We start from the raw sequence: 17201 nt of genomic DNA on the forward strand, positions 1-17201 counted from the left end.
TTTAATAGCAGGTGTGATCCAGGAAGCTCAAATAGCAGAGCAAGGCACAGAGTTTTAACAGGGATTCCCTTGCTCAAGAATATGCACATTAAGTTTACCAAAGAGTGGCATGCGAGGTCCTTTCTACCAAGAGCCAACTGCCCACTGGTCATCACCATCATTGCAAAATGTATGGATGGATAATGTTTAAGAAATTATGTATCTGTACTGAAAATTCTGTTATTAAGGTCTATGTGTTAAAGTAGGGCACCAGAAGGTGATAAATAAGGTTAAGATTCTGTCACAGGTATTTTTAGTAAAAGTCAGGGATAGGTTGCGGGCAATAAACAAAAATTCATGGAAGCCCGTGACCCGTCCCCGAGTCACAGAATTCTTGACCTCCATGACAGAATTGTATCCTTAGGGATAAACATGCACCTGTCAGCTATGAGGAAAGAGATGCTTATCTTTCTCCGGTAATGTGTGCATAGCGTATTGTCTGCTTCACAATGGAGGACTATTTGCATTACTGATCCTGGTGCTAATAGAGAGATTGTGAAATCACCAGAAATAAAAGCTGCAGGGGGGTGGGGAAAAAACATAACAGGGAGGATCATGTTTACAAGTAAAGACACAGATTGTAGGGGTATAACTGAGATATGGCCTGGCTCTTTCACTGAGGAGAGGAACTATCATTGTGTCCTGCCTTATGAAAGGAGGGTCACAGCCAACCTGGTTGGAAAATGCTGCAAAGACTTTCAGTGAACTAAACTTCATTAGACAAGAAAGTACCTTGTTAGTTAAGTCTCGGCTTTAGACTACAAGTTATAATCTCATTTTACTTGTAACCACGTGTTTCCAGTACTTAAACTATAGAGATTCAAGAAGTAGCAAGTCCATTAAACTTTTATCTGATTTCACTATAATCATATCTAAGTGCTGTGTGTGTGTGAAGCAAATCAGTGATCTGACGTGGACCTGGTAAGCGGTGGTGTACTGTTTCTTTGGGAGCAGCAAATCTGAAAATGCTACGAGTGTTCAGTGAGCCAGGGCTTGACCGCTCTGGGGGTGCACTCAGAGGTTGGAGTGTGCCTCTAGCTAATCTGGAGAGAGAGTGTGAGGCCCTGCACAGGCCTGCAAGGTACTGCTTGTGTCGCCCATGGCCAATGGAGATGGGGAGCTGACCCCCAGCAGACATAGACAAGGCTTCTTCATGTTAAAGGTTGGTGGTAGGGAGGTGCCTCACAACCCTGGGAATCTCAGGAAGTGTCACAGCAGGTTACTGCTAAAGATAACAAAGCACCGCTACACTAGATAACCTAGTAACATCCAACTCCCTTCTTTGGGGGTAGCAGCCTCACTTATGGCCCTGGAAGATAAAAGGCTGAATTCCAAGCCCAGCCAGGAGTAGAGTGAGAACCTAGTGTTGAAATAGGGGTTCTTTATTTAGGAAGACATTAAACTAGTGTCTCTCTTCTGTCCATTTCTTTTATTTTTCTAAATGGGAATTGAGGCTCCCATGCAGAGCTGGCAAAAGAAAAAAACCCACAGACCAAAGCCACAGATAAAACATTTGAAGTAGTTTCCAGAAAAATGACTAAAATTTCTAGTTTAGAAATTTTTTCCAATATTTGAATGAAATGTTTTAGCGTTGAAAATATGATTTTTCTTCTTCCTCCCTCCACCCATACCTTATGCCACCGAAAAGGGGGAGAGGGAGAAGGAACACTAAACTTTTCAAGTTTTGTTGAAAACAAAAACAAACAAAAAAAAAAACCTTGAGCATTTTTGAAAATTTCAAAAAAACCAAACACCCCAACCTTTTTGAAATTGTTTTTTTAAAAAAAGGTCAATTTTTTATTAAAATATTTTTCATTTGAGAATTTTTAACTAGCTCTAATCACAAGATACTGTTCGCAAAGAGCAAGGCAGAGATTCTCAAACTTGTCCATAGTGTGGTCCATACCTTATTAGACAGAGGACAGTCACATAGACCTCATTTCTAATTCACAATTGCAAAAATAGACTTGCTTACAGCAAAAAAAAATAATACAAATGAGCAATATATTTTTATAGCTGCCTTTTAAGGTGATTTAGCACATGGGAAAGTTAGCATTGTCCAATCAACAAGCTCTCGCCTGACCATGAGCAAACACACTGCAGAGCACCATGTACCAACGTTTGGGAAGTTGTGGAGTTGTATAAGCCTCCAGTGACCTGGCCAACATTCCACTCTCAGAAAAAACAGGCTCTGCTGTCCACGGCTGGGAATGAATATATAAGCTAAATATACAACTGCTGCCATTTTTGCATATATACAGTCAGCACTGACAGGGCCAAATGGACTTGATGTAAGCAGGTGCAATCCCATTCACTTCAACAGAGTTGCACCCCACTTACTCTGAATTCGGCCCCAAGTATCCTACCTCATCACTCTGTAAAGTGCTGTCTGGAATACAAGAGGCACTGTTACCAATTTTTTAAAAAAAGTGTTTTACATGCTGAAGACACTCCTGTAATAAGGACATGCCTCCAGATTGTTTCATGTGCAGTAAAATGTACAAAGAATAATCTTCTGGAAAATCCTTCAGAACCTTCTGTTTTTCTGGGAAATTGTTCTACATGGCTGCAGACTAACCCTTCACTCAGGAAAAAATAATACATACATGTGCCTCCCAACCAAATGGAACCCATTTACGCTGATATTCATTACCACATTAGTGTCACCTCATTCTGTGTCCTATTTAATATCTCCTTTACCTTGGAGAGCTCCATAGAAACAGGAGGGGAAATAATTCAGCAGACATGCAGTACCCTTCATGCTCGAGTGGTCGTTATGGGTCATAATCTCAGATCCAAACAATTAAAGTCTCCTGTTATCTCTGGCTTTAAAAACACCTCCCTACATGTGGAAGTCATGTAATCAATCAATCAATCTGGCAATCAATTTCTGCTTGAGTTTTAGAAGCAACAGCTCACTGCTATAAGAAATACAGATAATGAAATTTAAAATAGATGCATGGCAGTCAGTGAAGTGGAATGCCATTAATAATGCACCCTGAAAGAAACATGAGCACTTACCTGTGAGTACGTAGTCATAGTGGTTGACATTGTTCAGTTTAAGCCCTTCGTACAGTTCATGGAGCTCATCTGAATTTAACACCTGGCCCTTCCAGTGAGCATAACCTGGAAAAGGAAAGCCAACTGGTTTATCAAAGCCCCATTTTATATTTAGGATCACATATTATACGTGCAGGAATTGGCTCCCCTTTCACCTCCAAAAATAGTGTTGCGGTCAAAAATTAGACAGGTGAGTTGTTAACAGAACAATTACATTCTCAGCAGTCTCTTAACTTTCTGAAAAGGAACTGTTTGTTACAGGGGCCATCCTGACCACTCTAGAGACTCAAGTCCCACATGAATCAGCAAAGCAGGTAATGCACAAGCAGAGAATGCAAGCTTTCCCCTCTATAGCCTTCACCAACCAGCCCTGACCTGGAGGTCAGAGGTTAGTTTTAGTTTTCTTAGATTATGAATATAACTTATTTTATTTCATATTATACCAATGCAACCTGACAGCACCCAGACTGCTTGATAACAGACGTATTAGTGGAGAATAAACGCTGCACATTGCAGCCACTCAGAATTTAGCATGCGCGTGGGCACACACACACACACAATATGTGCTAGGCCCCCTTTCCACTATAATGCAGTGAGGATAAGAGGTTCTCCATATAGTTTAGCAAACAGGCTTATGTGCTTTAGTCTATCAGATCACAGCTATACGAAAGTCATACAGTGAGCAACTACTCCACTCCACCCCACATCAGATAAAATACCCTTCGTTTGGTACGTGTTAGGATATTCCTTCACCGTAGGATTTCAGCTATGACAGTGTTCCATTACAAGTCACTTTATTTCAAGTAGTAGGATGCTCTTCTCAGTGACAGTGCGTCTGTATTTTGGAATGACCCAGTGGGTTCAGTAGGGCTTCAGGAACAACTATTATGAGCAAAGAAATAACTTTCCATGCACTCTTATCTCCAGAAAGGTCTAAGAGTTATAAGTATGTATTTGAGGCTTGGCTCAGCACCCATATCCGTCAATGGAAAGAGTTCAGTTGACTTCAGTGGACACCGATTCAGGCCTTTGGGATCTTTAAGGCAGCCTGTACCCAGTATACAATGTCTATATGGCCTGGAACCTGTCTACAGAAGAAGCTGCCTCTCTGTACTGTCACAGAGCCCTCCCTCCCAAGCTGCAGCCCCACTTTCATACAAGAGATGGTGCGGCCTCCAGAGAATTCTGTGAGGGTCCCACCGCTTGCACACTTCCTCCTGCCTTAGTCCGAACCTGCAGACCTACCAAGCTCATCATCTTATTGGGACTACGGAGTGCAGAATACTACTTGAGGCACCTTCCCCTGCCCTGCCCTCAAAGGAGAAAGGATTTTTTAAAAAAATTTTGCTGTAGGGGTTAATTAAATTTGCTCTGGCTTTTCTTTTTTATTCCAATTTCTGTTACCAGGATAGTCACCAAGGGTGGTCACTGCGTGACATAGGTACCTTTTTGTGTTTTTGCTTCTATAAACCCAAATACACTCAGCGGGTGAACAGCTGCATTCTGTTTGTCTCCTCCTCTTACACATTCCAACCTCAAAAAATATTACTTCCAGCCAGCTGGCTGAAGGACAGTCACTCGATCCCCTGGCACTCTCTCAGTTAAATGTTGGGTTTGGGCAGAAGTGAACAAAATGAGGGTGTGGTTCTGCTCTAAGTAGTGACTAAATAAAAACAGCAAAGTCAGATGCCCTAATTAAGCAAAGTGCCTAAGCACATGCCTAACTTTAAGCAGGAGTCGTACACTGAAGTCAAGTACCTCAAATACCTTGCTCAATCAGGGCCTTACTCAACAAATCAGCTCCCTGTGTTTGTTGGGAGTCATATCGGATGATGGCTTTAGTGATTCAAGAATATTCTGCTTTTTTACTCCAGTTAGCTCTGCAGAGCCAACCCAGGTATGTAAGAATGAGCTGTGCAGTGTGTTTCATTTTGCATATCAACAGAACTGTTTACCAAGTTCTAATCAGGTACACCTGTGTAAACCCAGATAGCACCAGGGTAGCACAGCTGTCACCAAGAGTCTAATTTGGTCAGCAAAACCTTGGTTACTGGCAGTGATGGCCAAAGTTGAAAGAACCCACTATGACCCTTACAGCCCAGGCTGAGTTTGCAGGGCTGGCGGCCAGAGAAAGAACAAACATCTTTTTACTTGTAAACTGAGTACATCCTATACAACAAAAAAAAAAATCAATCACCCAAAAGACAGACATTATGCCATTTGTACAGTTACTTTTCAGGACAGAATTCAGGCTGCAGCTCCTGCCACAATGGAGCACAACTGAAAGCTGTATATATGGGGGTAGAGCCTCCAGTGAAGTGCAGCTGTAGAGCTGGCTTATCTAACCCTGGGAGGATTGTAACACTATTGTAACACAATCCTCAGTTAGCACAGAGGTACCTACACTAGCCCTCTCCCTGCTGCCTGTGCAGAGGGTATAGCTCGAGCAGGAGGATCTTGGCCAAGGTTCCCCTCTACCACCTGGATCTCAGATTGCAGTTTTGGCCCTTGGGGGCCACTGGTTGCCACCATAAGTCAGAAGAGAAATCAGGCTGCTTTAGTTTACATCTAGGGACCAGCTTTGTACAGCCATCCCATGATTTAGGGATTATGCCTCCTGAGCTCCTCTCATGCCACATGATCCTATGCTTCAGGTGAGGATTTGATCTATGGACTGAAACACTATATACTGAAGGGGTCTGATATTAGTAGAGTTATAAAAGGGAACAAAATAGAATTCTGTATGTGCAGCCAAAAAGATACAGGATGCTGTTGTGATGTCCAGTTTTGGCAACAGCTGCTACGCTACTACTGAGCTTGTGCACAAGCCCATAGACTCTGGTCTGCAGAAGGGTCAGGAGACAAAGTGCTGCTCATCTGGGATGTGACTGAAGGGAGGCTACTGGCCTCAGCCTTTTTTAGCAGAGCATGACATTTAAAAAAAAAAAAAAAAAAAGCACTCACGCCTTAGGAGCAATCCTGGAAAGAGACACAAGCTTTTCCTCTGAAGAAAGAGAATCTAGGAAAAAAAGCCAACTCCCTCAATGAAATAAAATAATAAGCTGTTAAATAGCCATGTGAACTGAGAATTTGGTCTGAAGAGGCAGCACCTGCAGGGACAAGAGTAAAAAGACTAGCACCACGTGCAAGACAAACCACAGAGGGGCTACCACCACCATCCACCTAGCCAGGTTTGGACCAAGAAGCTAGCTAATGCTTTTTAAAAACACAGACTTAACGTATCTTAACTAATATTTTTAAACACCAGTACTGACAGGTGTAAGGCTACGGCTGATTCTTGCTTCTTTCTCCCCCTCAGCAAGGCCCCTTTAAGGACTCATCCAGTCCAAAAGAAACTCAAGACAGACCCAACAAGTGGTCCTATTTATTTACTCTTCTGGTTACATATTGGTCCTCCAGTCTCTCACCCGACAGTCCAAAATAACAGCATCTTTGAGACACTAAACACAAACTTACATAGTGTCAACAGGGCACAGCCCCCCCTTTTCTGAGTGTCTGTCAGTCTCTCTCCTGCTTCTTGGGCAGGGTCTCTCCTAAGCCTCCCTGCCTGGGGTGCTTTCTCCTGCTTTTGTCAGGCTTCCTGGCACCCCCAATTACTTTCTCCATCAGCCACATCCTGCCGTTTCCTGTTGCCTTTTATATTAAAACAACTGATTCAACCCAGGAGTGGCTCATCCTGTAATCAGGGCCAGCACAGTCCCTGGCTCTCCAGCTCATGAGGCAAGATGCCCTATTACAACAGGGTTTCAACATCTCTAAGAATGGATTAGCTGCTCATGGGAGGCAGGGGACAGGGAAACCTAGGTTTGCCCACAACCAGCTAACACATTTTAAAGTTACCAAACCCTGCACACACTAGTTACATTTTTAAACAGGACTATATTCCCCAATCTAGTCTAAAGATGCCCTTAGTGCAATTCTTCAATCAACCCTGTATTCAGTGCACTGCATATCGTATCCGTTTGGAAAACTCAGAGTCCTGGCTGAGGAAGTTGTGCTGATATCACCCTGACCACAAAATTTGATATAAGTGACATTGTGACCCAAAGCTCAGGGTGCAAAATAGTGACCTTTTAATATGCCAATTCAAAAGGAAACTGTCAAATGGGCATAAGAATTTGTGTATGGTACATTCAAAATTAAGGGCCTATCTGAAACAAGTTGCTACAAGAAAACTGATTAAAACAATGTGTCTCGTCAGTCTCATTCAGGATTGGTTGCTAACTCCTATAGTCCATGGAGCAGATACTGTCATATCTGCTTGGTCCTTGTGGCAGAGATAATTTGCACTATATGCATGTGTTGGATCATATTAAAGAACTTCTGTATTAAAATCACAAATGAGTTTGATTCCTCATAGTTTAAATTCCAGGGTATTACTAATTAAGAGGTCTCTTGGTTTTTGGTGCTGTTTCTCTCCCTCTATGTGTGAAACTTGCAAGCTGCTAATTGTGTTAGTACATTCTAAGACAGAGTCTGTTCTCAAAGCAATTCACAGAGAGAGAGACTCAAAGCAATACTCTAACAACAGAAACAGCACCCAGAGACTCCCCGCCCTTTTGTTGTATTAACAATTGTGATTAAAATAGAGACAGAGGATGTACGTGGATGGATGCTTGGTGTGGATAATAACTGAATGATCAGGGAGGTGCCAGCCTAAGAATCCAGTGTCCATCGGCTGAAGAAGGCGTCAAGTGGAAATAACCAGAGGACCCCCGGAGGGCAGACTGGAATCCACCCAACAGCCTCAAGAATGGGAGAACCAAAGAACAAGATAACATCTAGCAGCACGGAGCCATCAGGAATGTGCTATCTGCTGATTGATTCAGCAATAGCATGATGAAGCAATTCCCATAGACTGGCATAGGAAGAAATTCCTCTAAAAATAGACTCTAAAAAGTGAGAACTTTGGGGGTCTGATTCTGCAAACCAACTTCCAGGAGCATCAGATGAGCATCTGACAAGGCCCTGCTCCCTCCTCATGTCCAGGCCACCTGGCCAGTGGCTTGGCATGAGCAACTCTAAGGCTGGTAACTATGATAACAACCTTGCAGAACCTGTGTGTGTGTGTGTTTGTATGAATGAATGTGTGAATAAATATGAGATTGAATGGAATGTTATAGCTATAACTAAGTGCTTACTATGATTCTTTCCGTATTCACAATAAATGTGGTATTTTTCCCTTTAATAAGATCCTGCTGGTTTTTATGTTATTGGTATAACACATGCTTTGGACAGACCTGGTGCTTCGAGCAGGTAAAGTGATGAAGAGTTGCAGAGCTAAGCAAAATTACTCTGTGGCTTTCTGATCTGCTACCTCAGGGAAAAGGAATTTTTTTCTGTCCATGTATTTCATCATGGCAATCAGGGTCTCCCTTGACCAGCCAGAAGGCCATTTCACGCTAGGGCAACTGAAGGCACAGATTTAGAATTAGATTTCATGCCTCATAAGGTTGGGATAATCAACTCATGGCAATCATTACCCCTATTATTGTTTCATTAACTATATTGAATATGTGGTGAACTGTAAAAGAAAGCAAAACCATTTATTTGTGTACATGCTGTAGTTCATCCACACACATGCCATAGCCCTACCATGACATAATATTTATATTTTGGCACTTAGCAATAAGAAAGTTCAAGATTGCACATTACTTGACTATTTATGCACTTTATATAAAAGGGAGCCAAGGAAGCTTAGATAATAAACAATTTGTACTTAGAAAAATGACTGCACAACACTAGGGCAGAATGCACTACACTGAGAACATCGGGGGGTGCTGGGTCAGCAGTGACTGGGTCAGTGTACTAACCTTTTATCTTTGTAAGCCAAATTCAATACCTGGCTTACATTCTCCAGAAAGGAAAACATGAGCCCTTTCATCCTATTTTCCTGTTGTTAATGTTACAAAACCACCACACAATTTTGCTTAATTAGAAGTCTCTGCTCAAGTCAAACCCAGGACTGGAACAGCAGAACATTTGCAGAGCTGTTTGGGGAAGTTTGCAGTACACTTCTCCAAATGGTATCCAGCTCAAGCCAATGGTATAAGTCTCTCTCATTCATGAACACTACATTCACTTTCAAGTTTTAGGGGTTTTCTTAAATGTAAAAGCAAAGTGCTTTTATAGCCTTTCCTTTCATCTGGATGTGATTTCTTTTTGAAACTCCTTATATTCCAGATTTATTTTTAAGGCATAGAGGTATCTTGGTGTGTGACATCTCTTGACGTTCAGTCCCCTATCATGATGTGTAAAGTCATGCCTCTCCAAGGAAGGGACCAGGTTAACCCATCTGGATTAAAAAGGGACTGTGCCTGTGAAGCTTTCGAACATTTTTTCTTCTGGTCTTTTCCCCTCCACCACTCTTTTTCTTCTTTAAAAACTTATTTATAAACTTGGGAATTGCATTATAACTCAAAACCAAACCATACCACACCCCACACCCTTCGGGGAGAACACAGTTTTTTCAGGGAAAAGACAGTTATAAATATATATGTCTTGCAAAGAGACATGTGAGTCTCTGACGTTTTTCCCCTTCTTTCCACCCCATCCCACTCAACACACATTATTCTGAAGCCTGAGTTTCTCCTCTAATGCTCCCCAAAATTGTACTGAGTGGCTTGAGTGAAAGCAAGAATCTTTAAAAAGCCTCTAAGGAGGAAAGAAGATCTTGTGTTTATGACACATGGCAGGCAGGAGGTCTGAGTTTATTCCCAGCTCTGACACATAATTCATCAGGGAATTCTGTTGAGTCACTTAGGGCTCATCTACACAGCGAGTTATTGCGCAGCAAGCCAGGCTGTGAATGTTCAGCACACCTGTTAGCCACACAATAACATCCCGTGTGGACACTGCTACAGCGCAGCGAAAGTCCCGGAGCGTGGTTTAGTGACTATGCTTTCAAACACCAGCACGCAAAGCCACACTCTGGGGTTTTCAGTATGCTGTTGGACACTACTGCGCGGCAAGCAGACGTGCAGCAGTTTCACACCCTGGCTTGCCACACTATAATTCACAGTGTACACCCGGCCCAAAACTCTAGCACAGAGTTTCTCAGTCTGTAGCTGCATACGTGGAGGGATGCTGTGACACAGGGGAGAAAAAGATGGGCAAGGCACTATCATAATTTTCACAGACCCCCCCAGCTACCAAGAAAACCACAGAGCCTAACTCCCTTACTATGGAAGTCAAAAGTTCCTTGCTTTTAAAATACAGGCCATTTCTCTGGAACAGTTTCAGGCATGGGATTCAGAATGACAAAAAAAAACACATTCCGTATATTCTGCCAACTAATCTGCCAATCACTTCTAGAAAGGAAAGCAGCATACAAGGATTTTTTTTGAAAATGCTAAATAAAGCCCTCCAAACTAGATTTGCACTCTTACACGGGGCGGGGGTTGTTGGACCAAACAATTAAAAAAGAAAAGAAAAAAGAGAGAGTATCTTTGTAAGCCGTGTGACAGTTTCTTTTATGCGTGTATGAAGCACAATGTCGTTTGGAGGTGAGTCACTTCCTGTAACCATACAGTAACTACTCCTCACCAGGCAACATGGCAAACTGCTTCCTGGGGTTTTTGATTAAAAACACTGCCTTGCATTTCAGGATCGCCAGAGACTATAGAAAGCTGCATTTTCTGAGCCGTAGTCGGCAATGATCATCTTTTGTTGTAGTGATTGAAAACAAGAACAAAAATGGCAAGGATGATTTAGAAGATCAGACCCATTAGTTGATAACAAAAGACAAAATACAAAGAGAGCTAACAAGACCAAGTCTTAAAAGAAAAGGAAAGGAAAGGGTGGGAGAAAAAAGAGTGAGAGGGACTGAAAGAACACAGGATCCAAAATGTCACAGTGGACTTTCCCCCCTTTTACATATATAAATCTCTCTCTCTCCCCTCTGGGATGTAGCATTCCCTTATAACTTTACAAAAAAGCAGCTGAATGTCAGCTCTTCAACAGAAGTTCAGCCATTTGCCTTTCTCACAACAGTGCAACTGAATGGACTCTCGTAAGATCTTTGCCTTTAAGAAAAGGCAACGCTGATCTTCCTCACTTCATTCAGTGCAACATTTGACTCTGGAAAATTGCTACAATATAAAAATAGTAATCTAACTTGGCAATCAGCGCTGCTTTCCCCACAACAACAACAAAGGCTGTGTGCACTTGGTTATTTGCATTTGTCTGTGTGCACATATTAGTTGACCAGACAGCAAATGTGAAAAATCAGGACAGGGGGTGGGGGGTAACAGGAGCCTATATAAGAAAAAGACCCCAAAATCGGGACTGTCCGTATAAAATCAGGACATCTGGTCACCCTAGCACATATATAGATGCATGGCTCCAACACCAGAAGGCATATTAAAAGAACTCAACATTTATTTTTTTAATAATCTCATGATTCTAAAGGCAGTTTCATCATTTTGAGCTCTTGGGATTGTCAGTACTTTGCCCTTTTAGAAAAAAGAATCACTAATTTGTTGCTCCTCCCACCATCACCAGTAGCTGCCAAACCTCCCACGTGGCCAACCCCCACTCCGCTGGCAAACCTTTCCAAATCCCTTGGTGACACGGTTAAAAAAACGAATATCCCTGTGTCCATTTCAAGAATCTGATCATCCTATTGATAATTTAATATGGTGGCCCTCAGAACAGCTTCCCTTTAACTTTATGGGCTAATTAAAATCTCTGACTCTCTTAACACTGCATAAAATTAATTTATTCTTGAAACAAAAGCAGTAAAAAAAAACCTAGATGAAATCCCCATCAATTATAAACATTTAGGTACCTATTGCAAGCAAATCTGTGACCACCTACATTTCTGGAACTTACAACAATTTTATCAAGTTATCAAAATACTGAAAAACATTATTGCACCAAAAGCGTGAAAGGAATTTAAATCAGCTCTACGGCTTTTGGACTCTAGCAATGTGAGAGCACTCTTGTACTGGTCAAAGGCAACCAGCCAACTAAGCAGCTTTTAGTCAGGGCCAAGTGTATGTCAAAGAAATGTTCTCTATGTTTAATTATTACTCTCTCCACGGCTTCCCCAGATGACCGGCATACTTTGGCTTCCTAAATGTCCTTGGGACATTCTTTCATCATCCTGACCTTGCGCCAAAGAGTGAACTCTTGGCTCCACTGAAGTCTATGGCAAAACTCCGCAGGACTTAACGAGGCCAGGATTTCACTCAATGCTTCCTAGCAACTTGACTTATCCTTCCCGAAATCAATGGATTACACAAGGTAAGAGAGCAGAATTTGGACCAGGGTCAAGATTTAATGAGAGAGACATGTTTCAGTGCTTCCTCTTGGAATTTCATTGGCAGTTAGTTGAGAGCACTAATTCTTGTTGCTCTAGAAGCCTTCTGCACATTGCTTCTAGCAGTGTTAAAAATATCCCAACTCATGCAATCTTTTGAAAGATGTTAAAACTAGGGCTGTCGATTAATCGCAGTTGTCAAGGTTCCTTCCCCACTCTGAACTCTAGGGTACAGATGTGGGGACCTGCATGGAAGACCCCCTAAGCTTATTCTCACCAGTTTAGGTTAAAAACTTCCCCAAGGTACAAACTTTGCCTTGTCCTTGAACCGTATGCTGCCGCCACCAAGCGTTTTAAACAAAGAACAGGGAAAGAGCCCACTTGAAGATGTCTTCCCCCAAAATATCCCCCCAAGCCCTACACCCCCTTTCCTGGGGAAGGCTTGATAAGAATCCTCACCAATTTGCATAGGTGAACACAGACTCAAACCCTTGGATCTTAGGAGCAATGAAAAATCTATCAGAATTTTAATTAAAGAAAAGGTAAAAGAATCACCATAAAATCAGGATGATAAATACCTTACAGGGTAATCAGATTCAAAACATAGAGAATCCCTCTAGGCAAAACCTTAAGTTACAAAAAGACACAAAACCAGGAATATACATTCCATCCAGCACAGCTTATTCTACCAGCCATTGACAGCCGTTAAACAAAAGGAAATCTAACGCCTTTCTAGCTAGATTACTTACTAATTTAACAGGAGTTGTAAGGCTGCATTCCTGATCTGTTCCTGGCAAAAGCATCACACAGACAGACAAACCCTTTGTCCCCCGTCCCCCCCACCGCCCCTCCAGATTTGAAAGCATCTTGTCCCCTCATTGGTCATTCTGGGTCAGGTGCCAGCGAGGTTATCTTAGCTTCTTAACCCTTTACAGATGAAAGGGTTTTGCCTCTGGCCAGGAGGGATTTTATAACACTGTATACAGAAAGGTGGTTACCCTTCCCTTTATATTTATGACAGCAGTTAACTCATGCAATTAACTAAAAAAAATTAATAGCAATTAATTGCACTGTTAAACATAGAATCCCAATTGAAATTTATTAAATATTTTGGATGTTTTTCTACATTTTCAAACATATTGATTTCTATTACAACGCAGAATACGAAGTGTACAGTGTTCACTTTATATTATTATTTTTATTACAAATATTTTCACTGTAAAAATGATAAACAAAAGAAACCGTATTTTTCAGTTCACCTCATACAAGTACTGTAGTGCAATCTCTTTATCGTGAAAGTGTAATTTACAAATGTAGATTTTTTTGTTAAATAACTGGATGCAAAAATAAAACAATGTAAAACTTCAGAGCCTACAAGTCCACTCAATCCTACTTCTTGTTCAGCCAATCGTTAACACAAACAAGTTTGTTTACATTGACGGGAGATAATGCTGCCTGCTTCTTATTTACAATGTCACCTGAAAGTGAGAACAGGCATTCGCATGGCACTTTTGTAGCCGTCATTGTAAGGTATTTACATGCCAGATATGCTAAACATTCGCATGCCCCTTCGTGCTTCGGCCACCATTCCAGAGGACATGCTTCCATGCTCGTTAAAAAAATAATGCGTTAATTACATTTGTGACTGAACTCCTTTGGGGGAAATTGTATGTCTCCTGTTCTGTTTTACCTGCATTCTACCATATGTTTCATATGATAGCCGTCTCGGATGATGACGCAGTACATGTTTGTTTTAAGAACACTTTCACAGCAGATTTGACAAAACACAAAGAAATGTGAGATTTCTAAAAATAGCTACAACACTCGCCCCGAGTTTTAAGAATCTGAAGTGCTTTCCAAAATCTGAGAGGGACGAGGTGTGGAGCATGCTTTCAGAAGTCTTAAAAGAGCGACACTCCGATGCGAAAACTACAGAACCCGAACCACCAAAAAAGAAAATCAACCTTCTACTGGTGGCATCTGATTCAAATGAACATGTGTCGGTCCACACTGCTTTGGATCGTTATTGAGCATAACCCGTCATCAGCATGGACGCATGACCTCGGGAACGGTGGCTGAAGCATGAAGGGACATATGAATCTTTTGCGCATCTGGCACATAAATATCTCGTGATACTGACTACAACAGTGCCATTCATACGCCTGTTCTCACTTTCAGGTGACATTGTAAACAAGAAGTGGGCAGCATTATCTCCTGCAAATTGTAACCAAACTTGTTTGTGTGAGTGATTGACTGAAGTAGGACTGAGTGGACTGGAGGCTCTAAAGTTTTACATTGTTTTATTTTTGAATGCAGTTATTTTTTGTACATAATTCTATATTTGTAAGTTCAACTTCCACGATAAAGAGATTGCACTACGGTACTTGTATTAGGTGAATTGAAAAATACTATTTCTTTGGTTTTTTACAGTGCAAATATTTGTAATCAAAAATAAATATTAAGTGAGCACTGTACACTTTGTATTCTGTGTTGTAACAGAAATCAATATATTTGAAAATGTAGAAAATATCAAAAAATATTTAAATAAATGGTATTCTATTATTGTTTAACAGCGCGATTAATTGTGATTACTTATTTGAATTGCTTGACAGCCCTAGTTGAAACAGATAACTTTCTAAAAAAAAGCTAAGAATTCTCTTTGTCCATACTTTATACGCTCTTAAATGCTCTGATACCACCTGCATTCGGTAGGGATTTTTCTACTAAATTATGCACGACAAAGCATAAAGAAAGGGAAACCTAAAGAGCCAGTGTTGCCAGCTCTCACAATTGTTATAGCAAGTCTCACAATACTGGTGTCTCTCTTCAAGCCCCAGTGACTGGAATCATTAGATTATGCAAGAATCTAAACTTTCATGTTTAAAAAGTTTCTAGCCCTCATGGATGCACAGAAAAGCTTGAAAATGTGACAAAAATGCAACCAAAAGGCTCACCAACCAGAAAGCAAATATGAACCCAAACTGTAGTACTTTAAAAAATAATACACGACTTTAAGCCACACGTATTTTGGGGGGTCAGACTCAGGGTATTCGAAGTTTGAAGTTAGCAATAATGGAGTATTGACAAAAGAGGCAAGTGACTCACTGTACAAGTGTCACTGCCTCCACTCTCAGACACCCTGGGATGGCGAAGCAGTATACGTGCTCTATTTCACTGCCTAATGTCTTATATTGACATGATATCTCTCCTTATGCGGTTTTATTTCTTCTAAATTGGCTAAGAAAAAAAAATCCACCCTCCATGAAGCAGCAGAATGGAACGCATTACATTTAAGCTATGTCTACATTTAAAAACCTGCAGTTGTAGCACTTCCGTGTAGCCATTTGCTGCAGCAACAAGACGGGTTCTCCCGTCGCCCTTGCAAATCCACCTCCCTGAGAGGCAGTAGCTAGGTCAATGGATGAATTCTTCTGTCAACCTAGCACTGTTTACACAGGGATTTAGGTCCGCTTAACTACGTGGCTCAGGGGTGCAGGCTTTTCACACCTCAGAGACATAGCTCTGCAGACGTAACTTTTCACTTGAGAGCAGCCTTTAGATTTAGGCCTTTATTCAAAGCCTATTGAATTCAACGGGCTTTGGCTCAAGCCTTGAACGCTGTTGTCCTGTCTTGAATCCAAAAGGAGGAGATCACTGAATGACTGATCTTCTTTCCAATAACATGCAATCAGGCTGAATGAGTGTTTGGTAGGCCTAAAGTCACCACAGTGGATGCACAATAGTACTTCAAGAGTATGCGTGCGTATTTACCTGTGTGGTTTGAAAACTGGACAGAATTCACAGGATCAACTTCAAATCCCAGAACCTGCAACACAGAATAAAGGAACACTATTATTATTATTAAAACAGAACTTTCCTCAGAATGCCACTCAGATCATAAAATGGAAGGCAAAGGGTTACCATGGTCTGTTACACATTTAGAAGCTTCGAGTGTGATTTACAGTAAGAGCTGAGTAACCAGTGGTAAACATACAGTACTTTAGTAGAGGAAGGGGCATGGAGACACACACACACAGTGGACCCACCAGAAGAGTGGAGCTCCATATCTGAAAGAGAAGATCTGCCTGGAGGCCAGCAGGCAGAAGCTAGTAGAGCAGCACTCGTAGGGTCTGAAGTAAGGTCTTGTCCAGGCAATGCCACTTCTACAATTCAAGGGGCCAAATGAACATAAAATCAGAGGGGGATAATGGAGGGTGTGTGGGGGCGGGGGGGGGGGCAGTTCTCATGGTTCTGAAAAAAAAAAAAACAACCTTTTCACAGATTTCAAGGGCAGACAGGACTTCTGTGATCATCTAGTCTGATCTACTGTATAGCACAGGCCATAGAACTTCCCCCAAATAGTTTCTGGTTTGTACTAGAGCAAATCTTTAAAAAATAAATAAGTCCAATCTGGCAATTTTTAAATCAAGTGACGGAGAATCACCACAAACCTTGGTAAAATGTTCCAATGGTCAGTTACCCTCTCTATTAAAAATCTATACCTTATTTCCAGTCTGAATGGGTCTACCCTCAATTTCCAGCCATTGGATTTTGTTAGACTGAAGGGCTAGATTCTGCTTCTTCTGGCGTTTGCAGTGCTTGCTGACCCACCCAACAGCAGTTTCATCAGCACAATGAAGGGCCCGAAGGCCACCATGAAATCTAGTCAGTTGAGATTTGTCGATAGCAAGCGCCATGGACTGACAGAGACCACAGTGACAAAGTAGGTCGTTGGGCAGACCCCAAGGGCTAGACTGAAATATTTGTTCCTCATACAGGTACCTAGATTGTAATCAATAGACCTCTTAACGTTCTCTTT

General features: G+C 41.6%; 1 protein-coding gene across 1 annotated transcript in view; it reads right to left on the minus strand.

The window, feature by feature from the left end:
- The window catches only part of PDXK (pyridoxal kinase), an 86093-nt gene that overhangs the window by 26548 nt on the left and 42344 nt on the right, over positions 1–17201 (minus strand). Inside the window, exons 2-3 of the mRNA XM_073359264.1 lie at positions 16154–16208; positions 3061–3165 (exon numbers count right to left, since the gene is read on the minus strand). Coding sequence (XP_073215365.1) covers positions 3061–3165; positions 16154–16208 — 160 coding nt within the window. The remainder of the gene's footprint in view (positions 1–3060; positions 3166–16153; positions 16209–17201) is intronic.

Source organism: Lepidochelys kempii, chromosome 1, assembly GCF_965140265.1.
Source record: "Lepidochelys kempii isolate rLepKem1 chromosome 1, rLepKem1.hap2, whole genome shotgun sequence".
Lineage (NCBI taxonomy): Eukaryota > Metazoa > Chordata > Testudines > Cheloniidae > Lepidochelys > Lepidochelys kempii.